This window comes from Poecilia mexicana, unplaced genomic scaffold (assembly GCF_051168715.1).
Source record: "Poecilia mexicana isolate PSO_F unplaced genomic scaffold, ASM5116871v1 scaffold_15, whole genome shotgun sequence".
NCBI classification, from domain to species: domain Eukaryota; kingdom Metazoa; phylum Chordata; class Actinopteri; order Cyprinodontiformes; family Poeciliidae; genus Poecilia; species Poecilia mexicana.
Genome location: NW_028263384.1, coordinates 9,430,652 through 9,455,785, shown reverse-complemented (window position 1 = coordinate 9,455,785; position 25,134 = coordinate 9,430,652). Strand labels below are relative to the sequence as shown.

At 39.0% G+C, this 25,134-nt stretch overlaps 2 protein-coding genes across 2 annotated transcripts; both read right to left on the bottom strand.

Moving 5' to 3' along the window:
- Positions 1–155: 155 nt before the first annotated feature.
- Positions 156–9,144, bottom strand: ppp4r3b (protein phosphatase 4, regulatory subunit 3B). Its single transcript, XM_014970042.2, has 16 exons — positions 8,685–9,144; positions 8,127–8,182; positions 7,887–7,985; positions 6,924–7,547; positions 5,970–6,047; positions 5,742–5,858; positions 5,132–5,248; positions 4,647–4,778; positions 4,272–4,374; positions 4,136–4,177; positions 3,844–4,002; positions 3,567–3,736; positions 3,340–3,479; positions 2,402–2,547; positions 2,176–2,312; positions 156–2,063 (listed from the first exon to the last, which is right to left on the bottom strand). Exons 1-16 carry the CDS (start codon positions 8,824–8,826, stop codon positions 1,956–1,958), a joined length of 2,370 nt encoding a protein of 789 aa, XP_014825528.2. The 5' UTR covers positions 8,827–9,144; the 3' UTR covers positions 156–1,955.
- A 937-nt stretch (positions 9,145–10,081) lies between these two features.
- Positions 10,082–19,021, bottom strand: pnpt1 (polyribonucleotide nucleotidyltransferase 1). Its single transcript, XM_014970046.2, has 28 exons — positions 18,783–19,021; positions 18,587–18,647; positions 17,860–17,934; positions 17,589–17,694; positions 17,455–17,504; positions 17,285–17,348; positions 17,151–17,198; positions 16,910–17,023; positions 15,820–16,006; positions 15,675–15,726; positions 15,501–15,558; positions 15,318–15,414; positions 15,123–15,225; positions 14,737–14,807; positions 14,194–14,230; positions 14,026–14,092; positions 13,831–13,920; positions 13,669–13,722; positions 13,254–13,363; positions 13,085–13,156; positions 12,938–13,001; positions 12,768–12,851; positions 12,589–12,672; positions 12,004–12,110; positions 11,800–11,855; positions 10,952–11,030; positions 10,818–10,865; positions 10,082–10,739 (listed from the first exon to the last, which is right to left on the bottom strand). Exons 1-28 carry the CDS (start codon positions 18,899–18,901, stop codon positions 10,584–10,586), a joined length of 2,313 nt encoding a protein of 770 aa, XP_014825532.1. The 5' UTR covers positions 18,902–19,021; the 3' UTR covers positions 10,082–10,583.
- Between the last annotated feature and the right edge of the window lie 6,113 nt (positions 19,022–25,134).

Genomic DNA, 25,134 nt, shown 5'->3' with positions numbered 1-25,134 from the left:
GCTCGTAGAAAGGCGTCACTTGTTAATCACAAATTAGCATCTATTTACAACCGGATGCACTGATCATATTGTCAACGAGTGATGCTAAACCCAGGCTGGAGAGAAAAGAATGAAACCATATTAAAAAAAGAAAAAATAAATAAATAAATCACAAATTCAATGTCAGGATCACATTTAATTTCAAAACTTATCAAATAAATTCATACAAATGTTAAGAATGGATAGTGGTACTAAATGCACTTGGTACAAATTGACTCAGCAGAATCAGTCTTTGTTGGGTGACGCCGACGGAAAGGAGCAAAGCCAGTTCCCCGTTCAGGTCCAGACGTTTCACTCGCTTTGACCCCACCGCTTTCGTTCTCCGACAGTTTCGAATCCCTTCATCTGACGTTGTGCGTTTTGACCGTGTAAAACACGACATTAAAAAGCTACACTGCCTCAACCGCAGGAGGGGCGTGAAGGGGGTCAAATCAGGTCTTAATCAGAACTAAAGAAATGGCTCACCCGTTCTTACATCAAATCATTGCAGCACGTTTCCTTCAACTTATTTAACTGCATGAAAGGGGGGGAAAGAAAAAAAAAAAAAAAAAAACATACGTAGAGAAAAGTTGTTTTTAGTCACCTGGTAACCAACTCTGCACCTGAGATCTGTCTGAAAGTCGAATTTCTCGCCCTCGTTTAAGGTCGGACTCGGGTAAAACCAAAACCAGAGCCGATCCATCCGGTTGCAGATCGCCGAACTCAAAAGTGACAAAAAAAAAAAAAAAAAACTCCAGACATCCTCAAAACGTTGGCCACAAACGTGACTTTGCCACAGTTATGTCGAATCCTTAAAACTGACATGTTGAACTTTTTCCAGAGTTTACACTGAATCAAATGAAATCGCCTAAAAAAAAAAAAAGAAAAAAAAGGTGAACAGTGATCCCCATCATTTTTTGTGCTGTGGAAAAAAGAAAAAAGAAAAAAAAAAGACTAAAAATCAGGTGGGCTTCTTCCTCCTCTTTCAAAACCACGCCGAGGAAGAGGGGTGAAATGTTTAGAAAGGGCAAAGAAACATATGTACAGTACTTTAACAAACTCGTGAAATGCAACACTCCTGGCTAACACAATCCCGCAAAATATTGTGTTAAAGTTCTGTGTTCTGTGCGCCTCGCCACCAAAACGGATGCCATGGCTTTTTTAACGTTCGAGTCCTGCTCTACTGGAGCTAAGCCTTCAATGACCCCCCCCCCCCCCCTTCATTTAATGTTTCTACGTTGCCTGAATCCCTCTGAATCTGACCGGGTGGCACACAATCAGCTCCAGCCAGTCAAATCTGAGGGCTAGTCCCGCTAGCCTGGGCGGCCGGCTGAACAGTTTGTACGCTGGCTGGTCGGGTTTTTGGCTTCTTCTTGCCTCACTGGTTCGATTTGGAGATGGATGTAGAGGCTTTCTGGCTGTTGCAGCAACAGAAATACAAAGGGAACAAAAAAAAAAAACAAACAAACAAACAACCCCACCCCCCAAAAAAACCTGTGTCTGAAATGGTGTTGCCATGTCATGTTTTGACAGATGATTGAAGAAAAGGGAAAAAACCGTGGTAAAAAAGAAATGGAAGAAGAGATTTGGATTTCCCAAACAGGGTTATATGTTTAATAAAAAATGTGGGGAGAAGGGGGAGAAGTAAAAAAAAAAAAAAAAAAAAAAAGAAAGAAAGAAAGAAAAAGACAGCCTATGGAAATAGACTGCAATCTGTCTTTCCAGAGAAGCTCTCCACCTCCTTCCAGAGAGGGACAAGGAGCAGAGTTCAGGACTGAGGAAAGGCGGGAGGCTCGTCTGGCTCGGTGCAACGCCTCTGAGGGACCAAAGGGTGGCGCGAGAAGGCCGAGGACCAATGAGACGGCCAGGGGAAAGAGGAAATGGGAGGGATTCCACGTCCTCCGCCATGGCCGAACCAGAGAGAGCTATTATAAGCCTTAAGAGCTCAGACGGGGTCGCTTTCTCGGAGACTGCTCCTCCTCCTCCTCATCTTCCTCCTCTTCATCCTCATCGTCAGGGTAGTCCACCAATCCGACAAGAGCAGTCTAAAAGAAAAACAGAGAAAACACTGAAAGTTCCTACATGCTTGAAATAAATTAAGAGACATTTAGATTTTTTTTTTTATGAAAGTAATACACGCTTGTGACGTTTGGTTACCTTAACAACAGGAGTGGCAGGAAGAGCAACTGTTTTGACAGACGAAGACGAGCTGTTGCTTGACGTGACGGCTGGCGAGGCGGGTGGGATGGCGGCAGACTTGCCATTGTTGGCACCATTGGCTCCGTTGGCGGCTCCTGCGGCGACAGAGGGCGACCACGTCGTGATTCAGGAGTTCAACGCAAAAGTTTTTGGGGCGTCAAACATTCACAGCTGAACAGATTACCTTTTTTGGCTTCCATGAACTTTTCGTAGCTGTCGGAAAAATCCTCATCCATCCTCCTCTCCACCGCTTCGCCGTCTTCGTCGTCGTCATCGTCATTGAACCACAACTCTTCGTCCTCGTCCATAGACCTCGCGTCTCTACGATACCTGATGATAACAGGTATTGTAGATCACATTTAATTTCAAAACTTATCAAATAAAGTTTGATAACTTTCTCAATCAAAGTCATGATTGAGAATGGAGAATACTAATAGTTGCCAACAACCTGAAGGGATAGTACAGGGTTTTTAAAACTGGGATTCTATAAATAACCACATACACATGGTACCTTTAAAAAAATACAAATCTTTCAAAGTCTTGCGGCTACCTGTAACTAGCAGCTAATATACCCTTGCTAGCAACCTACTGTTTTTGCTTCCATCATAACAAAGCCTGGTTCACAGTTTTTGCTGCACTTGATTTGTTATGCATCAAGCTCCCCCAAACATTCCTTATATTGTTTTTTTTTTTTGCTTTAAATTTCATTCAGGGTGAAATTAAGAAGATCTTAAAAAGTCTTAAATTTGACTTTCTGAAACCTGCAGATATCCTGAAGCAGCTTTCAGAAAGTCAAATTTCTTACATGCAGTAATTAAATGTCTTAGCATCTTTATTTGATCAAAGTCCAGATATTTGTGACCTAGAAACTGAGGCCAAAAGCCAGTCAAAGAGCTGCCAAGACCATCCAAAAACACTTATGTAAGCTTAAATAAACTGATATGTTGCTGAATGCAGAAGTCTCTTTTGCTCTTGGACAAACGCTTTTGGATTTCACCAAAAGTCATCTACTGGAGGTAAGACATTTACTGTTTGTACCTTTTATCAGAAACTCACCACACAAATCCTAAACCATCCCTTAAAGAAAACAACTACATCAATAATTTTACAGTCTTCACTGACCTGTTGAGTTTCTGACTCTGCCGGTCCTTTTCCTGCTCATATCGGCCTTTCAGGCCCTTGAAAGTCTGAACGTACTCGATGGATTCAAGTGCTTTGTAGAAATTATCTACGATGTGAGCTATGAGAGATTTGATGTCCTCCTGTGGAGAGGAGAAAAAAAAATTGAAACTTTCTGAGAAGTCAAGGCACATATTTTTAATCTGGGTAGGAATTTAATGTTTACGTACCACTTTGATGAACTCAAAGAGCTCGATGATGGCCGAGTTGAGGAGGTTGTATCGGGTGCCGTTGTCCAGCAGGGCATTGATGACAGGTTCAAACAGGTTCCCTTTGATGATGTAGCGATTGTAGTACTCGTCTTTCAGTCCAATGATTCTCCGCATGAAGCGCAGCGCACCTTCGCCAAAGAAAAACCATCATGTTTCAAGTGAAGCCCTATAACTAGAACTGTAAGATTTTTTGGGGGGGGAAGAGCAACATAAAGGTTTGTAGGTTTGGACTTACAAAGAGCAAGGAAGGTGTGTTTTGAGTTCATGAGCACCAGCACTCTCCTGAGCAGATCTTTGTTCATAATGTAGGTCTTGATATGATAGGTGTGATGCTCCACACAGAAGGTGAGCAGCTCCAGGATCAGTGCGAGCAGCTGAGCCGTTTGGAAGTTGTCTGCAAAAAAAAAAAAAAGAGGCTCTAATCAGAACATTTCAAACGCGCAACAAAAATACTTTTTTGCGGGGCAAATTAATTTTCAACTGAATCCCAACTGAATGGTTGTTCAATTAAATTAAACTGGACCCACCTGGACAAACTGGGTTAATCTTTGCAGATCCTTCTGGATGATCTGGAAGGCGATGGCAATCAATATTTAAAAAAAAAAACAAAACTTCTGTAATGTAACATTATGATTATGCTTTGCACTGAGGGACCAGGTTTACCTTTTGAGTTTTTGTCATGTGCAGTGTTGGCCAGAAGAGGAGCAGTCAGGACATGCATGCAGTACTTGTAAAAGAAACTCAGGAATTCCGTCTTCTCTGTTTTCTGAAAGAAGTTGGTGAAAGTGGAATTGGTGTTAAACAACAAACAGTTCCTCCATTGAGGATTAAAGGTGGTACACAAAATGCAATGACTCTGTGCCCTCCTATTTACGTTTGAGGTTGTAATGCAACAAAATGTGAAAATGTTAAAGCACTGAGAATAGTTTCGCAAGGCTCTTTACAAGGTTAACTTTGAACAATCTTAAACAGCTCTTTGAAGTCTGGGCGTCATTTTTCTTTTGATAACCAGCAGATATGTGAACTGGCTTTACTTACATTGGTGGAAGCCAGCATATTTTCAGGGTCAATGAGAGTCCTGAGCAGACCCATAAGCTGGACGGCCCCTCCCAACTCTGGATCAGAGTCACAAATCATCTGCTTGATCACAACATTAATCAGGAGAACGTCCTAAAATAGAAGCACAAAACCAACCAGACAGACATGGAGAAGATGCATTCATTAAAAAAGAGGAATATATTAAAACAAGTTCAGCAAGTTTGATTGTATCTATGCTGAGTGAATATTACATCCCCTCAGGTTTTTTTTTTAAATTATTATTATTTTGTGTTGATTTACGCTTTGTATCTCAGATTGTCGGACTGTACAACACTTCCACACTAGTCGCCGCAGAGCTACAAACCAACCTTGAGACACGCACACACACACACACACACACACACACCACATATCATAAACATATCACAGAAACTAATATGCGACGCTTAACATTACACTTTCGAGACAAGAACGTTTCTGCTCACATCTTCGGTTTGCTGTGGTTCCTGCATGACAAACTCCCTGACCATCGACGGGCTGAACTCCACCAGGTACGAGAATATGTCAATAGCTGCTGCTCGCACCTGCAAGTCATCCATTCCCTACAGAAAAGCAAACATGTTGGAAAACAATATTGTAGAATAAGAGCAAGACGACAACGCACAAAATCACGTCAATTCAGATGAATATTTTCCATTGGGTGTCAGATATTTTATCTTCTCTTTGAAGAAATACAAACTGCAGATTTTACAGTTCAGTATATACGCTGCACATAATTATAATTCATGGTAAACTCAAACATGCGAGATTTGCACACATTTGTGCTTTTTTTTCTCTTTAAATTAGAACATCACCTGAAAGTTAATTTATATCAATAATTCAATTTAAGAAGTAAAATAAATTCAGCCTAAACTGAAATATCTCAAGCATTTATTTCTGTTATTGTTGATTTTAGCCTGAACAAAAAAATGTTGATAGAAAACTGTTCCTTAAAATATGATCAGTTCCAGTGCAATGGATCAAGAGTGTTTGTTTGTTGTACAGATTTGCTGAAATAAATACTTCAATTACATTCACAGAAATGCAACAACATACCATGACTATTTCAAGAGCGGGTAAAATCCCTAGATTTGCCAGAGTTTTATAGAAGGCATCCCTGTTTTGTGGCTGCAATGTTTGCGAAAAAGCACAGAATTCCTTGACAAAGTTCACCTACAGAGTGGAAGAGGGGGGGAAAAAAACAAACATATTTAAAATTTTCCAAACAGAATGGACTTTTAAACATTACTTCAAACCGTTTCTGAGTCTTAATAAGCGACTTACCAATTCTCTTCTTTTACTTTCTTCTGTGGCTTCATCTGTAAGCTGTGCAAAGACCTCAGTGAGGAACTTCTCATCCTCCTGCGACAACAGTGAGACGTACGTTAGAAACAAAGACACCTACCAAAGTAAGAAGACTTGGAGATAAACTCAAGCAATGGTGAAAAAAGAGAACCCAATCCTGACATTTATTGGCGCTTACCATGATGGTTATCTCTAGAAATGTTTCCATTCACCTGTGTAAGAACAGTTGGAAAGAACTAACAGAAAATTTATATATTCCTTTAACGTTAATTTGCTTCTGCGCATTACTTTGGCACGGCGAGTACACTTGGTCGTCTCTCAGACGTTGAGATTTTGCTTCAACACAAAGACCAGAAATCTCAGATGAACATGTTTTAATTTTAAGCCAGACGACGTGACAGGCAGAAACTTAAACATTTTCTCAAAACAGAGAAAATCTGAACAGATAAGGTCAGAAAAACAGAGAATACACAAACATTTGAGGAAATTTAAGAAAACACAATTATTATAATAAAAAAAGTTGAATCGTACAAATTAGTTGAGAACCAGGAAGCGTTAAAATGCATCTCAACCCATTTGTTCTGTATGCTTCCCCGCTAACTTTGATTTCTTGCTACAGAGCAAATTTTGACATACAAAACTTCATTTGCAAAATAATAAATAATTATTACAGGTATATAATTTCATGTTCATTAATATTTTTAAATGCCATCATAAAACTTGCTTCTATCATTTTTTTTAATTATTTGACAAAAGGGAAGAAAGAGCATCATAAACGAGACAACACTGAAGAACATTCAGTCTAAAAATTACACTGGATCATCAAAATTAAATGTACAAATAGAAAATCCCATCAAATAATGTAAACTTTCTCAAAAGGCATCCACTTGTCACTTTTCCTCATACTGTAAGTAAACCCGCTTTTGTCCTTACCTGCAACATACTGACAATTTCCACTTTGTTGAAGAAGATGAAGGAGGTGAGGGTGGACAGGAAGTTCTCTTCAAACACTGACGGCGTGGGCAGGATTATGTCCTGGATGTACTGAACTCTGTAGGTCTGGTGGATTTTCTGCCGCAACTCCGAGTCTGTGATGGGAATCACCTCCTTAAACTTCGCCGTCTTGGTCAGAAACTCACGATGCCGCTTCGGCTGCACCAGCGCCGGATCGTACTCCAGACAACCCACCACGTCCATGATGCAGTCGTCCGAGAACATCACCTCAAACAGGGCCGCTTTGTTGAGGAACAAGACGCCGCGCACGATCTCGTAGAGGTGGTGCAGGCCTTCCCGGTTGTCCAGGTCCTCGCACACTCTGAATAGGCCCAGGAGTTTCTTGATGTAGCCCTCGCTCATCAGCGCCAGGGCGAGTTTCTCCCTCCGGATGGGCGAGGACAAGACGGAGGTGACCAGGTCGGCGATTTCTTCGAGCCGGGCTAACTCGCAGGGCGGCAGCTCGACTAGGTGGGTCGTCTCTGGGATCTCTTCAAAGTGGTCTTCTTCGGACTCATCGATGGGGTCCTGGGTGATGTCCAGAGCAGGGTCCTTGCCTTGAACCTGGGCGACAAATGTTTGACAAATCATTAAATGAATGAGTAAGCAAGTACAACGTTTTGTAATTATCTATAATCATATGTAATTATGGCCATTTCAGTAGCAACACCGAAAAAGGGGTTCAGATCATTTATACAACTTTTACGGCAGTTTGAGATGTAACAATTTTTTATAATAAATTACCTCAAAATGTTTAATTAAGGAGATAAATCGGCGTGCAACCGTAAGTACAAAATATTTTGTTTATAGGTACAAAAATGGACAGGGATGTGACCATCGACTGTAAATGAGCCAAGTTGTGAATTGACCCTGAGCTCAAAACATCTGTTTGTTAGATAATACCTGACAAATCTTCTCCCAGATCTCATCACAGCCGGCCTTTTCCTGGAAACTTAAGGCAAGGTCATAATTATCTGCTTCTGACCAGACAATCAGTGTGTCCTGGAAGCGAGATAAAGAAACACGCAGTTTTACTCAAAGATCCGCATCTGATTCACATAAATTAGTAGCTTTCATAATAGATAAAGAGACACAACTGGTTTGAGCTCAAGGAGAGAGGTCAGCTCACTGAAAAATGTTTACCTGTTGTTTCTGATATGCGGTATTCGGACTTATCTTCGACTCCAACAATAATGAACCTAAAAGAGTGAGAAAGGTGATTTATTAAAGCGACGGTGACGTGTTCAAAGTAAGATAGGCAACTCTATTGTAAATTATATCCCTAAGCAAATAGGGCATTTAAATAAGACTTGAGAAAAAAAATCCAAAAGGCAACATTCGCAGAAAACTCGTCATAAAATTAAGTAAGATTTATTTGTATAATCTCTCCTCGAACAAATGTGGTTAGCCTATTACGATAACTTTGTACGTGTAAAGCGAGACTTCGAGGCCCCCCCCCCTTACCCGTGTTACTATAAAGGTGTCTGTTATTCAAATAAATAATGGAAACCGAATAATCCTTAAACACTGTTTTAGATTAAAACAACATAAACCCTTTTAATTGCCAAAGACAGTTGGCTTTATAGAACATAGCCTCATAAAAACAAGTAATCATCAACTGAAAGCCCCGAGTCCGAACAAGCAGTAGATAGCATGCTAAAGCTAGGTAACGTAACGCGGCTATGCTAACGAGGAACTCACCGTCAGATTCGGCTCGAACTAATAACGAAATTCCCTTCAGTCGTTCCACAAATGTGGACGAAACGTGTCCGGTGCCCCGGTCATCCCATTGTCGGTCTTCGTTCAGGGTGTACACTTTCACCCGCCGCCGAGTGTCCGACATGGTTAACCGAGTCTGAGCTAACAGGCTATCAGCTAGCCCTGTCTAGTGTTTTCCTCGACCTGTTAACTTTTTTCCCACCTGCATGTTATAAAACATGCACGTCTAATGAAAGTTTACGGCAGAAGTTATATTTTTTTTTTGCCTAGTTCATAAACATATTACGTCTACCACATAAAGGGTTTAAGCAGAAGGCCTACTAATAAAACAGTAAAATTCAAAGAAAGCACAACAACTCTAACGGCCTCCTCGCTAACGTCCACAGACCGCCATCTTGTAATCCGATCTTCGTAGATGTCAATCAAACTACCGTCGGATGGGCGGAGCTTTGCTCCCCTACAAGGGCTGCATGAGTTCGCCACCTGCAGGGAAAGAAAAGAATCGCAGCAACATCCATCCAGAGAAGTTCATATATTCATATAATTTCAACATTGTGTCCATAAGACACATGTTGCAAAGGATACCTGTATATTTTAGGGTACTGAACAAGTTCAATATCCTAAATCCACACTTTTCCTGATCGTGGAAAGGCTTATTTTAAAAACGACATTAACAAATTATCACGTTTCAGCATGTGGCTTTATCAGTCGTGCCAGAAAACAATGTTAATATTAAAGTTTCCTTGAATGAATGAATGAATAAATAAATAATATTCCAGATACAAATAATATTAATAAAAAAAACTGCATAAAGACTGTAATATGGATGTACAGAGTAATGACAAAGTGATAGATGCAATTTAATTCCCTCCCCTAATCAAATCTGGAAAATTTTTGCAATCAAATTCCATACTTTTCCACCTCTTCAGTTAGCACCTGAGCCTTCATGTTTCTTATTTTTGTATTGAAGGATTTGGCATTACAACTTCTGGATTTTATTTTTTTTTGTATTGCAAATTACCACTAGTGTTTCACCTGAAAGTGAAGCCTTTTTTATGTTTCCTTGTTATTCTGAGTGGGTTTAAGCTATTTTGTATTACATAAGATTCTTATTTAATATGTAACCTTCAACGTGCAGAATAACAGAAGTGACACTTTCAGTTTTTTTGTGCGTCTTTCTCTGGCACTCACTTTTTGTGCTCTACGTTAATTTCAGTTTATTTCCTTGTAATGTAATACATTTTTATTATAATGTATTTCTTAGCACTATTTTATGCATTAACACAATTTGTGTTTGAATATATCTCCCTTTTTTTCTAGAAAGGTACTATTTTCTTAAACTCGATAAAATACAAATAAATAAGAAACCACAGCAAATATACCATAAAAGAACCCGACATTCCTTTATTTACAGATCACTCACAAACTATAAACATAACACAAGACAAATGTCTTGTCTATGTTTTCCGCATTATTGTGTCCATATTTTGATCCCGGCAGTCTGTCGGTGCACATTTAGATATTAAATATGGAGCTCCAAATCAAAAAGAGCCAGTACTGTAACTCAGGTGTGAGTAATAAAAGCAGAGTTGATCTGCGATGTGAACAGATCTCAAAGTCGTTTCATGCACTGAGACGACGTAAAAACAGATCAGTACCACGACAACAGCTACTTTTCTCTCTCACTTTGTGCACACTGCCACCAGGTTGCTTGTTTCGTCAAACGACATCCCTGTCATCTTCACGCCCTGCAGCTCCGTCTGCTTTTTCAGTTCACAAAAACATCTCCCTCTGGCAGCCTTCTCCGTTAAGTCTTTGCCCTAAAGACATCGCCGCAGCGTGAATCCCTTCTCGTCAGACAAAGCCTGCTGTGGCACCCGGTCATGAATCGCTGTTGTCCCTGTGGATGCTGCTGGCGCCCATGGAGATGCTCTGCTTCTCACTCAGCGTCTTGACAACGGTTGCCGCGGGGGAGTGAAGCACCTTCCGAGACAGCCTCATTCTTCCGTCTGTTGGATCGCGACCAAAGTACTTCACCTGTCATCACGACAAATTAAACATTATATTAGAGTAAGAGAATGAAATCAAGAAACAACCAGCTTTATGAACACCTACCTGTAACTCCTGTCCCACCTCTAAGCCCAAAGCACTGGGATGTTTAATCTAAAACAAGGGGGAAAAAAACACCAATTAATTTACAATCTGTTCTTAAGCCTTCATTAAACTTAAACAGATGCAAATGTACTGACTCGTTTGTGGTCCAACTGGGAATTGTGCAGTAGGACTGGAGTCATGTTAGGATAAAGTTTCACCATAACACCGACGTCCCTACAGAAGAAAGGAAAAGCCATTAGTATTGTACCCATTATATAATAATTCAGGAGCTGCAGTGCACCGTAAAAGTGCACCTGCTGTTACTGCCACTCTAGTAACAGCAGGGTTCCTCACAAAATGGGAAATACAAGAGAACATGACTTTCAAGATGGCGGTGCCGAATTTTATTGACACAATGCAACAGCCACTCACGTAAACTTGCCGACATCTGCACTCAAGGCAATAATTTAAGTTTAAAACAACTGGAATTGTATATTCCCAAAAGCGTTCACTCGTCTCCCCTCACATCGCTAACACCTTATTTCCCACTACACAGAGTTTAATATGAATTTGGCCAACCATTTTTATATATAAAACATTAGCAATACATCAAAAGATGCAAAAAAACAATTCTTTCTTTAAACAAGAAAAATATTTTATTACCTTTATTACTTTATTGAATTTGAACAAGGTGAAGCTAAAACTGTGCCACTTGAAGAGTTTAGGGTAAAACATATTTACAGACAATGGTGTTTTTAATTTAAATGCAAATGTATATATATTTTGAATATTCTGAATATGTTTTATTTTTTGGGGGGTTTTTTCAGCAAATGGCCTTTTGAGTCTGTACAATCCAGTTAACGATTAATCGATGACTAAAGTAATTGACAACTATTTCAATGAGTTTATATTGAGAAATTAAAAAGTTTTAACATATTTCTACCAGTGCTGCCTTAGCAAAGCTGCTAACGTCTATTATAACTGTACTGCAATGTTTCCATACCTTATTTCTGAGATTGTGGCAGTGTAGATAGCTCCAAACTCCAGCTGCTGTTCTTGCTGCCAAACAAAGACACAAATGCCAACATTTGCTTCATAAATCAATAGAAAGCCATAACTCTATAAATGTTCCAAGTCGGAATGGCTAAGTTCAGGAAGGTGACAGATCCAGCCAGAGGATCTGTTGTGAAACCAGGCGAGGACTCACGTCGTCTTTGCAGATCTCTTTGATGAAGTCTTGGGCTTCGTTCATCGCTCCTGGTGTCGGGGCGAACACAGAAAAAGTCTCCTCGTCCACCTGGCTTATTGTAACACCTTGACGGGTGTCGGCGAGGGGAAAGAAAATGTATGCCATTTATATTCTGCTAAAAGTCTGTAGTGATTCAATATACTTTTTAAAAGTTTATTTCCCCCTGAACCTCTCCACATTGGGACACATTACAATCACAAACTTCTGTGCATTTTATCTGGATTGGATCCAAATGTGGAGGATGAGCCTCAGCTGCTCTTCTGATATTACCCTGTATTCAGCTCTATCAATGTTCAATGTAAATGAATACAAATGCATGTCACACATTCACATTTTCAAATTATAAAAAAAAAAAAAAAAAAAAAAAAACGTTTCATTTTATTTCAACTTCAATCATGCTCTACAACGTGCGGCTCTATTGCATGAAACTCGGTTAAAATGCACTCTAATCTGCTATTCTAACAAAACTGAAATGAAAGAAAACTTTTGTGAGGCTCTGTATTCCTACATCTTCTAGACACGACCTCATTACTAGAATAATACCTGTCTGAGCCTGAAGTCTGCGAAGGTTATATCCTCCCGGACCAACAAAGCGAGCTCTCCTAGACACAGGCACCTGCACATTTTCTGAGGCAAAAAAAACCAAAACAACGAAACATAAGTCTAACACACCAACAAACTTGTTTTAACAGGTTCCAAACCGCCTGATTTTTCTAACCTACCGACAACAGGTCCGTTCTCCTTCCTCTTCTCTCTGGGTTTTGCTATACATTTGTTCATAATGCCCAATATTTCCCTCTTTGCCACTGAAACAGAAGAACATTCAATCAAAAACGGTGTTACGTTTATATTTTAGTAAAGTAATCTTGACTTTCTATAGGGACTTGTATACCTGTGGCCTGCTGAATCGCCTCCATGACCACCTTTAGAGGTAAACCTGGAATCTTCACATCAGCCTTGAAGGAAAAGAAAGGAAATGAACTTAAAGGACCATGGAGACGTTTATTGCTACCAGCTGCCAGGTCTTAAAACGCAGCACCTGTAAAGCAGTGATGCCTTTGTTTGTTCCTGCCAGCTTGAAGTCCATGTCTCCTAGATAGTCCTCTATTCCCTGTTCAGAAGGGCATAAATGGCAAATATTCAACATTTTTTGAAATTATTTCATTAGCAGATCTTCTTTCAAAACTCAATTAAGCAGAAAATTGTACCAGAATATCCGTCAGCAATCTGTAGTCTTCCATCTCGGTTGGTTTCTCCGGGTTCGCCTTGGAGATGAGACCGATGGCGACACCTGCCACCGCAGAGGAGATGGGAACACCTGGTGACACAAATATGGACATAAATTATAAAGAATCTCTCAGTGAAAAGTAACCAGACCATCAATTAGTTCTCCATGTTTTAGCATTGACTTCATGAATTCGGATGAAAATTATCGTTATCCTCACTCCTGCAAATCTTTGACATATTTATCAATTGAAGTTTTATCAAAAGGCATCATCGTACTTCAGATGAGTGCTCTGTGAACTGAGTGATGCATAAAATTGGCATGAATTTTTGTTAAGATATTTATGATTAAACTCTAAATGAAATTTACTACTAAACAGAGCTGAGAGCTTCTTGTACCCGAGTCCATGAGAGCCAGGCTGCCTCCACATGCCGAAGCCATCGAAGACGATCCTGAAAGGAGATTAAAACCAGAAAATCGGAGTCATGGGAAATCTAGTACTGTTTGTTTTGTTTTTTTTAAACTGTATCGCAGTTTCCAGAATGCATCATAGCGCTAACCGTTTGACTCCAGCACTTCAGCTGTGACCCTGATGGTGAAAGGGAAATCTTTAGGAATGACGGGCCTCAGAGCCTTCTCAGCGAGAGCGCCTGCAAACACACAAAACGAGAAATTTAATGGCAATAAAGTACTGGGACGCAGTCTGTGGCTGATGCACATCAACGTGTTGCCATTTTTTGTTTTCTTTCACGAACCGTGTCCGAGTTCTCTCCTGTTGAGTCCTCCCACCTTTCCGGTCTCATTCGTTGCATAAGGAGGGAACTGAAATCAGACGAAATGGATTTTAAAATTAAAGCAGAAAAGAAAAAAAAAAAAGCTCCCGTATTTCTCCCAATGAACAAATAAATGAGTATTTTACTCACTTCATAATGAAGCATGAAGTTTTTGTCTTTGATGCCACTGCAGAACAAAGCCAGAAAAGAAAGATTTATTACAGTTTCATTTTAACCTGCTTGATTATTTACACAGGAGATCATTCTTACAGCTGACTTTGTAGACAGGTCAAAAACAAACTGAAGTCTAAAGGACTTTGCTCATTGTCTGAATTCAAATTATACAATTTTTTATGAATATAAACTTTAACTGCATTGCCCCCAAGAATAGACATACCGTACTTTACATCATATGTACATAATATAGTGTAAAAATGCTAAACAGGGCATTTACATAAACCAGAAAAGTCTGACTCCATTAAAAGAGGCTTAAACCTGTTTGGAGGTTGTGTAAAATCTAATGAGAATTCCAGTGTTTTTGCAGAAAATGTTCACAAAATGAGACACTAAAGTACCTTAACAGTGAAATTTCTAAGTTTGAACATTGAATAGATGCTGATTATGTCTAAATTAAATCATGATTTCAAACTTTGCTTTTTCTTGACACCCTCACAAGGCGGGTGAACGTCTCACCTCAGAGCCGTAGTGATGATATCCGTCTTGACGCTCGACTCCAGGGAGTCAAATGTAACACTGGAAAGCACCTGGAGGAAGTACAAAAAAATAGTCTATTAAGATTTTTTTATTATTATTTAAAAAATATTAACTGTACTTTTTCATGCAAAAAACACTTTGTCATTTGATGTGTTGCATTTTAGCCATTTTAAAACAAAAGGTGCACTGCAAAATGGAACCAAACTTTTTAGACATGTGGACATGCTTGTTTTCAAAGAGGTAAAAAAAAAAAAAAAAAAATTAAAAATAAATGTATCATTTATTGCAGCACTGAATTTAAGTGAATTTATTCATAGTAAAAACACGTTTTGCTTTTTTTATGTATATATATTTTTTTTACATACCTGAGTTTGTCCTCTCTGAAACAGAGCGGAGCCATGGAGCGGCTTGAAGAGGTCGATTTCGCAGGAAATCTTCCTTAAAGCCGTCAGTTCCCTCCCATCGCATCTTTGACATGAATAAAGAGCAGATTTTATTATAAATCAAGCTCCCAAAGCATCATTGAGGTATAATATTACTGTAATACAGGTGACACCAACCTCTTGTATTCATTAAGCACTAAATTTCGGAAGACCTCTTTGCTCACAGCATTGAACGATTCGATGACTTCAAACGGCTCAGCCTGCGGAAATTTTTCTAAACGCAAACATTAATCACCACATAAGATGATGAAAGTCAGAATTTAGAAATTAAGATTAGTAAGAAGATGAAAGATTGGCCACCTTTTATGTTTTCCTCAGTTTCTAGTCGAACTTTATTGATCGCTTCGTCTCTTGAAATCTGACATGAGAGGAAATACATTATGTTTTTTTTTTTATGAGAAGATAATGCCATCATCATATGAAGCCCAGGCTATTTCAGTGATGATAATAAATGGATGGGATAGCAGGCTCTACCTTATCATGTGTATAATCTGTAAAAACAGCATAGATCCTCTCAGCAAATAAACTAGAACAAAGACAAACAGATCATGATTCACACTGATGGAGATATTTTGTTCCAAAACAGACTGACTGCTTCACTTTAGATCTTAGATCTTACTGCCGCACGTGATCCACCATCTCCATGGGAACAGAGAACATCTTCACCGGCGTTCGCTTGGTGATCTTCTGCTCCCGCACCAGCTGCTGGATGGCCAGTATGATCTGCTGAGTGTGTTTGACTCCCACCTTCACTGCGTGGCAGAAGTCCTGCTGCAGCATGTTCTCGGCCGACGCCTCGATCATCACTGACGGAAACAGACGTCTGGATCAAAAGCCGAGTTTTGGTAAGGCAAAGAGAAGGAGCTGGGGGAATTTCAGGCAAATTCTGCCGTAATTTCCAAAACCCAACTAAACCTATTTTCCGCTTTTTAAAATGTGGTAATTTGCCAGTAAACTGAAATTGATGCACTCCCAAAATATGCCAAAAGTTACATTACTGAGATAAAAGACAAATGCATACGGAGCTTGAAGTTGACTATTTTTTATAGTCGATATTCCACAACAGAGATTCTGCACATTCCTCTTGCTAAAATTATCTGTCCTATTCCAGGCAAACATTGTTTACTGTCTGTTTTCTGTATAAATTTTAAATTTCAATGTGAACTAAAAGGAAGGAATAATAAATGTATCAACAGATGGACTAAAGGACAAGAAGAGATGAAGGATAAATTCATGGCAGATACTGCTTTAAATATCCTTTATTTTGGTAATAGAAAATGTGAAAAAAAGCTGTAAATAGATTTTTTTTTCCCCGCCACATTGTATATTCTTTTTCTATACTTATTCCCGGACGTAAAGACTTATTCATTTAAATTCCATACTTTTTTTTTCAGGCTGCACATCATGAGCTCTGGTCTTACTCCCTCTCTCAATTTAAACATTTTCGCTTTCAACCTGGAGGAAATTAAAAGAGTTTTTAATTCAAAGGCTGCAGCAAATAATTAAAAAGAAGCTAAATATCTAGCTTAGGTTTACAAAAGCAACAAGATCCTCAAATAATTAAATCTGATTCCTTTTTTCAGTCTGACATCTGTGATCAACTCATGATGCAATTACATATACCAGAGGTTTGACTTTTTTTCTTTTTTTCCCCCAGTTTCTAATTCATTTTACCTTGTCGAACGCTAGGATAGGCTTTTTAAACTCACCCACTTGACTGCTGGGGGCTCCGACCACAATAAGGTTCAGACTGCTGGACGCCATCTCTGCCCTGGTGGGGTTGACCAGCAGCTCTCCATCAACCATGCCAACTCTCACAGCACCTGCAGACCCACAATGAGGTCCAGTCAGAGCAGGCCTTCATCAGGACTGTAACGTAACGGCCGGAAATGGCAAAGGAGTCAATCTAAAACATTTGAGCGGGACAGAAACTGCTGTGTGGTTTGTCACCTATGGGTCCGTGCCAAGGGATGTCCGACAGAGCCAGAGCAGCCGAAGCTTTAGTGAAACAAAGCAGAGTTTTAGAAAGGCGTTTGTTTGTTTTGCAATAATGAGTTTCCAGGATTTTTTTTTCTTTTTGTTACCTGCATTAATTGCTAGAACATCTGGATCATTGACACCATCAACTGCAAGCAGGTTACAAAGAACCTTTAGGAGACATAAACAATAAAGAATATGGTCATTTTTGATCTAAAGGAAATCAGTCCAAAGCTTTAAATGAATAATTAATAAAACAAGTTCAAACTGAAGTCACCTGAGTGTCATAAAAGTACCCAGGAGGGAAAAGTGGCCTGATCGAGCGATCTGAGCAACAAAGTGGAGTTGGTTAATAGCAGGCATAGAACACAAGTGTCTAAACGTGATGAAAGGAGGGTACATCCAGCTCACCGATGAGTCTGCTGGTGAGGATTTCATTGTCTGTAGTGCCCAGCTCTCGTCTAAGATAGTTGGTGGGGATTCGACCCGCAGCAGCTGCTTTCTGCTTGTAGTCCACCTGTCAAAGGAAATAACAATCACTAACCAAGATAAATCCAAAAATAGAATCCACCTTGTGCAAAGCTCCTCTGAATGAGCACGACTACCTAAACGCGTTCACTGAAAAAACAACAACAACAAAAACACAGGGTTGTAAATTTCTTTGCAGTGGATGGGAACTTACAACAAGTGGCATGAACTGAGACAGCGACGGTTTGGTTTTGCTGACGGCGGTCACCATCACTGAGGTGTCTCCCAGCTGCAGAGGGAGGATGAAAAACTGTCACCCTTCTCAAAATTAGACAGGCTTCTTTGAAATACTTTACACTCCTTTGAAAAATGATCCAGTTATACAAGTGCTGCTGCACATGGGTTTAAATATGATCTGCAGAAATAATATAGACAATAATGGTCTAAATATTTTTTTTCTTTAAAGTTTCTAAACTTTTTAGATTAACTTTTAAATAACAAACTACAGTAAAATAAAGCACAAAAATACTACGTTAAGGCACCTCTTCACAAGAGGTGGAGATTTGCCTTAACGTTTCCAGCAGGAAAACTAATAGATAATGGCACATTGTTTGGCTTTTTAGCAGTTATCAAATGATACATTAAATAATTTAAAACTAACCCAGAGGGAAATTATGCTTCTGCAGTTCAGATTTAGTTATTTTAAGTAAATAAAATAAAAATATTTGCCAGGAGCTAAAAAAAAAACTTCCCTTGATGTGGCAGAAATCGTGTAAAAATTGGCTTACTCTTGGACTAGGACGCTTCAGCCAAGGAACTAAATATATATATATATATATATATATATATATATATATATACATATATATGTGTGTGTGTGTGTGTGTGTGTGTGTACACATTAAAATTAAAATAGAGTAAATTGTGGCATCTCTTGTCTACCTGTACTACAGCAGACCCATCAGCAAATCTGGCCAAACTCCCTGAAGAGATTTCAAGTTTCCTACAAGACCAAACACATAAAGAGACTCTAAATAACAGCTTTAGTTCATTTATCGTTTATCTACCGAGAATAGAACTCATGCTGAGCTCGGTCCCAGCTACTTAGAAAGAAAGGAAAGAGTGAAAGTCAACTCACTTCTCTCCAAGGTCTACTCCCACTCTCCGTGGGTTGGAGTTCCTGCTATAAATGCTCTGGTGACATGAACGGACATGGAGGCGCGCGAACGAGCGTCCGAGTCCGACTAAATACCTCATATTTACAGAAACCCACAGCGCGAGAGATGATTCTGAAAAAAGCCAGGAGGAGTTACGGTTTACAGGTAGGAGCTGCCATGACAGTCAGTCACATGTAAGGAACTACGTAACGACATCGTCGCTTCTGATTGGCTCGGTAAAATAGATGTGTGTAACATCAAATATAGTCGCTTTACAACAGTTCTGTTTTGTGTCGTTCCTCTTCTTCTTCGTTTTCTATTTTGGCGGATTGCAAAATAACTTCAAGGAGCATACCGCCACCTACTGCAATATGCGTGTGTAGCAACAATGATAACATTAACTCACATCCATTAAATCCTATTTTTTAAGTTTGTATTATGAAGATAAATAAATAATGCTTTCCTTAATGTGTAAATATCCTTTATGTTTCCTTTGGCTACCAATAAAAAGATTCCATTCCTGTCCTGTCCATCTTACTGTTTTCCTCAATCTTTCCCTTTCAGGTTCCTTTCACAATTCATCAATACTCTAAATTTTCTTTCCCTCACATCTTTCACATTTATCATTATTTTTCCTTTTCTGTGGGCCTAGATGCTATCATTAATATTTTAGCTAGTATTAGCCTTTTATCTAATTTTAGCTTTTACATGTATTTCTTTCACACTGTATTTGATATTTTACTGTAGGTCATCTTACTAGTGATAGTCTACATGCCGTCATTAGTATTTTAGCTAGCTTTAACTTTTTACCTAATTTTGCCTTATGATATGCTATGACCTAACAATTTGGGTGGGATGTCTGCATTAACTGTTTTCACTCTTCTTCAGCAGCTATTTTATATATGGCTTTTGCTTTTGCTTTCTTCTTCTGCCTGTACCCATTTCCTACAGTTCTAGTTCCAGCCATTCTGGAAGATAATTTACCAACCAACAGCCTCCAGTCAGTCACTGAGCAGTCTTGCTTACAGTAGGGGGGCACTCGCAGTTGTTATGGCAACAAATGAGCGTTAACAGCATCTATGGTGCATGCTGGATCACCTACAGGCATGACAACATGCACACACAAACACAGACACATGCACACAGCAGCTAATTGCTGGAGAAAATAGAAGGGTTCACACAAGTGCCTACAAGTGCATCGCACAGGCTCACATTCCCATAATTACTAGTAGCAGTAACCGTAGGAACACATTATTCTGTTGTGTGTTTTTATGGCTTAGGGAGGCACTGATATCACATTTCGATCATGCAGAACTGATGAAACAGAACCCATCAAATGTTCAGTATGCAGCTTCATCAAAGACAATCCTTTCCCACATAAGAGTATTACATGTTTTTGTGGGAAGCTGAGACTAAAATAAACACTCAAGTTTCTTACTTAAAGATACAAAATGGCAATAAAATATGACAGATATATGGTTGGGGGTTGTGGAAGTGCCCATTGACCCGTGCAAACTTAAGCGTCTGCATGTTTTCACCCCTTCAATACTCAGAGGGCTTGCATGAATTTGTAGTTGTCAGGCTGCAGCATTGAACAAGCTGCACATGTACATGGAGATTATCTCTCCTATAAGAATTCGGTGAACAAATGCATGTGTGCAGACTTGCAATAAATTTTGTTTGTAACTCACCAGGTTTGATCTGCTATTCCAAGAGGACCTCATCCTTAGGCGAAGAGAGTTTTATCATCAATGATGCTCAGTTTGTATCATAGTACTCTCTGTAGTGAGGTTTTATTGCTCCTTTTGTAGTAATAAAATCCCTGTGAATGATCTAACTGACATGCAAAGGCATGATAGAAGTCAGACAGACAGCTCTTGGCACCCTGAACTGGTGGGACATGATTTTCTTTGTCAGAAGCGTGATAATTACATTGTGGCAGATGGCAAACTTCCACATCGCTCCCCTCTCGGATGAATGTAAAAGAAAGAAAGAAAGAAAGAAAGAACTGTTGAAAGATTTGTGCATTTGGAGGAATACAGTTGTACAAATCTCCCAGCATCAAAGCTGTCTAAAAATATCAGATCAGAACTCCAGAAATCACTTAAAGATAACCTCTCAGACAACACCAAGTAGGCCAAGATATTTCAAAAAGCAACGCGCAGTGTCCGAATCCTAAGAAATAATTGTCTTTAAACATTTATCAGTCTGGCAAAGGTTACAGAAGCATTGCAGACCTCACTTCCCTCAGTTAAGGTCAGCGTTCACAATTTAACAATGATTAAAAAAAAAACTGGGATAAAATTATTCCTATTTCAAGACCAAAACCAAAACTGCTGACCAAAAAGAACTCAAAGTTGTATCTGACATTTACCAAACATCTCTTTATGATCCTTACAACTTAAGAGAAATGGTTCCTTGAACTGATGAGAGAAATGTACAGCAGTAATTCAGAAGAAGAATATTATACCTACAGTCCAACACGGTGGTAGTAGTGTCATGATCTGGGGGCGTTTTGCCGCTTCAGGGCCCAGATGACTTACAAAGAGCAAATGGAACCATGGATTCTTCTCTTTAGCAGAAAGCCTCAAAGCAGAAAATCTAGCCACTCAGAACTGGACTATTGTCTGTGGAGCAGCAACAAGTCCTCTGAATGATTTGGGGGAGAGAAAAAAAGCTAAGTTAAGATTTTAGAGTGGCCTAGTAAAAGTCTGGGCTTCAATCTGATTTTGATAGTGTGCCATGACCAATATAGCTGAAATAAAACATGTACACGAACTTCAAAACTCCTTCACAACAATGTATGACTCATAGGCAGTTATCGCAAATACCTGATGAGAGTTAACAGTTAACTGTTCATTTTCCTCTGATAATTAAAATCATTGCTTGAAAATTGCATTTTTTTATTTATATTTTCTCTGGCATTGAGATTTCTTTTATAATCTGAAAAATTTAATGTAACAAAAAAAATAATTTTTTCACATATCAATCCCAAATATGAATAATATTTGATACGGTAACATTGCATAAGCTTTAATAAATCTCAAATGTGACTTAAATCCAGAGATTATAGTTTGGTAACCAATTTTAAAAACACAGGAAATGAAATAAAAAGATACATTTTTGGGTGGGAATAAATTACTTTTCAGTCATTTTCATGCTGTGGCATTATATCTCAGCGTCCTAGCAGAATATAACATATTTCATGTGCATGGCCATTTATTGCTACGCAGTCTTGACCTGACTGGGAGCATCCATCTTGATTTTGAATGGATCCTCTGAGAGTTGATTTCCTATGACAACACGACAGGACAAAGACAGAGTGGATGTCAGAGTCGCCTTATGAGCAAACACTGAAGTGACACATATAAATAATTTAGTAACTGTGTTTTCTCAATGGGATCCATGGGTAATGTATATGTGTGGCGGCTGCAGGGTTTTTTTTTTATTTTGTTTTTTTTTTCAGGACTCCATAACCGTGTAGTCATACATTTAGATTTTTATTTTCATGTACAATCCTGGATATAAAACATTTTACAGCCATACTCCTAATATTTCAGTAAAAATAGTCTACAAATGTCCTCAGGTTGACCTTCAAACCTAAAGAAACCTTAAAATTTACATTTGTTTATACAATATTGTCTTTAAATAATTTTTATTTAAGTGTGAAGTGGACTCATTATCGAACCAGATCTTAGGATTTATTTGACGAGTCTGAGAAATTTGAATTATTCATGATGTAAAGTAAAAATGAAAAAAAAAAAAAGAAGTCAATAATATGATTTGATTTGAACTGAATTTGATTTCTTTATTAAATAATTTCACATTCAATGATGTATCTAATATATCTTTCAATTAATTGTTGGCAGATCACTTTTTTTTTACTTCATTTTATTTATTACATTTTGGCACTGCAAGTACTTGCTCAGCTTTTCACATAGCAAAAATGTTTTAAGTAAGTCATATTTCAAAGCTCATAAAACTTATGTTTCAACAGGCCACATTTTGAACTTCCTTATTTAACTCCAAAACAAGAACTTCCAGTACGCAGGGAAGATTATTGTGGGTTAAATGTCACTGCAGGAAAAATGAAAATTCCACTCGACCTTAGCCAGAACCGCTGTGCAGAACCAGCTCCAAATAAAAATGCTTGTGGTGACTTGTAACTTCTTGTAAAATAACTCAAGAGAATTTCTCCAGTGAGAGGGGTTTGAGGTCATCTAGGTTCTTAGTCAGCGATTCTTAGTCAGTGAGCAACGTTGCTCCAGAAATAATGGATTTAATTGACAAAACTAACTTTTAAGAGAATAAGAGCATTTCACTATGCCGCAGAAGGAAAATCAAAATCAGATCGGTGGGCTTACAGTGAGCCCTGCTTCTATCATGCTGCAAGTGAGGAATGTGGCGGTGGGTCTATACACTCCCTGATTCATCAGATGAAAGCTGAAGCTGCTTTGGGAAAGTCCTTGAAAGCATCGTGAGCAACAGATGTTGACGGGGATGGAACAAAGGCCCCGTTTGGTAGAGTTAATGATGATGAATTCCACAGAGATCCACACAAACGCTAACGCACAATAACAAACAAACCCCCTGAGCTTAAAACCGTACGCCTCCGCAGTGACGGAGCAGAAAATGACTGTGTTCCGGCTGCTGTGTGGGTAAGCTGCAGCGACACCAGCAATGAAAGGTTTTCATTAGGTGCGTCACAGTTTAATTGTCTGCTAAGGAGATGGGGGGGGGGGGGAGGTTAATAAGAGATGTGTGTGGGCGCCCTAGAAAAGGGGGAATTAATGTACTTAAATATATACTTTAATATATTGAAATAAAGTACTTCATCTGCAGATGTTCAAAAGATTTTGTTTCACACAAGGAAAATGACAATATCTTGTGCAAAAAGTGTTTGCAGCCTTTTAAGTTTTCCACAATTTGTCACGTTTTAACTACGTTTTAAGGTACTCCGTTGGGATTTTATGTAATACACCAATCCAAACAGGACTTTGTTGGGAGTTTTAATGACAGCAATGCATGTTTTTAGAAAATCTACAGCAGATAAAAATCTGTAAAGTGTGGTATATTCTTGTATTTAGGCCATTTACTTTAAAACTCATAGAATCTAATCCTCTTGCAACAGAAGTTTACTCACATGCATACACACGCGGATGCACTAACACGCACACATTTTTTTGTTTTATCCAACATTGGAAATTAGGATTTATCTAGTTTTCAATGCATGTTTACCGTTTCAACTGACTGCACATGCTGAGGCACGAGCACGGACAACACTGTCTCCTATAATGAATGCAAGTGAGAACTATTTCTGTGGAAAGGCTGCCTAAAGTGACAGTTTTAGCTGATCTCTTATGCCTTTATTCAAACTACACAATTGGGAAACTCTGTTTCCCAAATTCCCATATCAGCGATTGCCTTTTTGCTGTTTTGCCACATGACCTCTGCTCCGTTTTCACACAATCAGAGCCGTTCATCAAGTAGGTGTCTCAAATCCCAAGAAGTTTCTGACAGTTTAGCCTTGCATGACAGTGACTCCCTGTTGAACAGTTTCCTTCAGAGTCCAAATTAAATCCACTTAATTTAGTCATGACTTGCTTCTTTTATTCAATGTGATTATTTTTGACTGATAGTCTTAAGCTAAATGACCACGGATATGATTCCCCCCCCCCCCCCCCAAACATACAGTGCAATTTCACCAAAGAGTTAAATAAGCACAAGATTTAGGAGATGAAATGTGCCCCATCCTTTGAAGTTTCATTTGGAGATTATTCAGGGCATTAAACCTACCATACATCAGTTCACATACACTGATGTTTTCTTTGGTGGACACAGGGCACCAAAACTCCGAAGTCCAGGGGCCCTCGTCGCTGTAATTCCGGCCCTGGTATCCAAATTAGAAGTTCTTACATTTTCAGTGTAAGATTATGCTACTAAAATAAAAATATGAATTTATTCCACATACAAGGATGCCAACACGTGTCCACGACTGTATGAGTTCGGTGTTTACCCACCAGGTGTCAGTAGCATCATTGCGTTTACTCCTACACTGCGCGCAATTGATGCAGACAAAGAGGGTAATAAGAATGACCTCTATGCATGCTTAAAAAGAACTGCAATAAGCAAATGCATATTCATTAAGATCTAAATTATGCCAGTGGAGCGATTATAAACAGCTTTTTATTTAGAAAAAGAGCTGGCTTGCTTCCTTTCCACACATTCTGCTAGAGACTAATAAATAAAAATGACTTGCATAATAAAGTGTTGACTATGAAGTATTCCTTGCAGTGACTCAGAGGAAATTTGAACAGAAAGAGGATGCTTTGA

Excerpts from the sequence above, each read along its gene's own strand:
- ppp4r3b (XM_014970042.2), bottom strand. The coding sequence starts at position 8,826 with ATGTCGGACACTCGGCGGCGGGTGAAAGTGTACACCCTGAACGAAGAC. Across the intron at positions 6,048-6,923 it reads AAATTGTCAGTATGTTGCAG|GAGGATGAGAAGTTCCTCAC; the intron begins GTAAGGACAAAA and ends CTGTTGTCGCAG. Across the intron at positions 2,313-2,401 it reads GTTCATGGAAGCCAAAAAAG|GAGCCGCCAACGGAGCCAAT; the intron begins GTAATCTGTTCA and ends CTGTCGCCGCAG.
- pnpt1 (XM_014970046.2), bottom strand. The coding sequence starts at position 18,901 with ATGAGGTATTTAGTCGGACTCGGACGCTCGTTCGCGCGCCTCCATGTC. Across the intron at positions 14,808-15,122 it reads TTCAGAGAGGACAAACTCAG|GTGCTTTCCAGTGTTACATT; the intron begins GTATGTAAAAAA and ends TACTTCCTCCAG. Across the intron at positions 13,921-14,025 it reads CAGGAGAGAACTCGGACACG|GCGCTCTCGCTGAGAAGGCT; the intron begins GTTCGTGAAAGA and ends GTGTGTTTGCAG.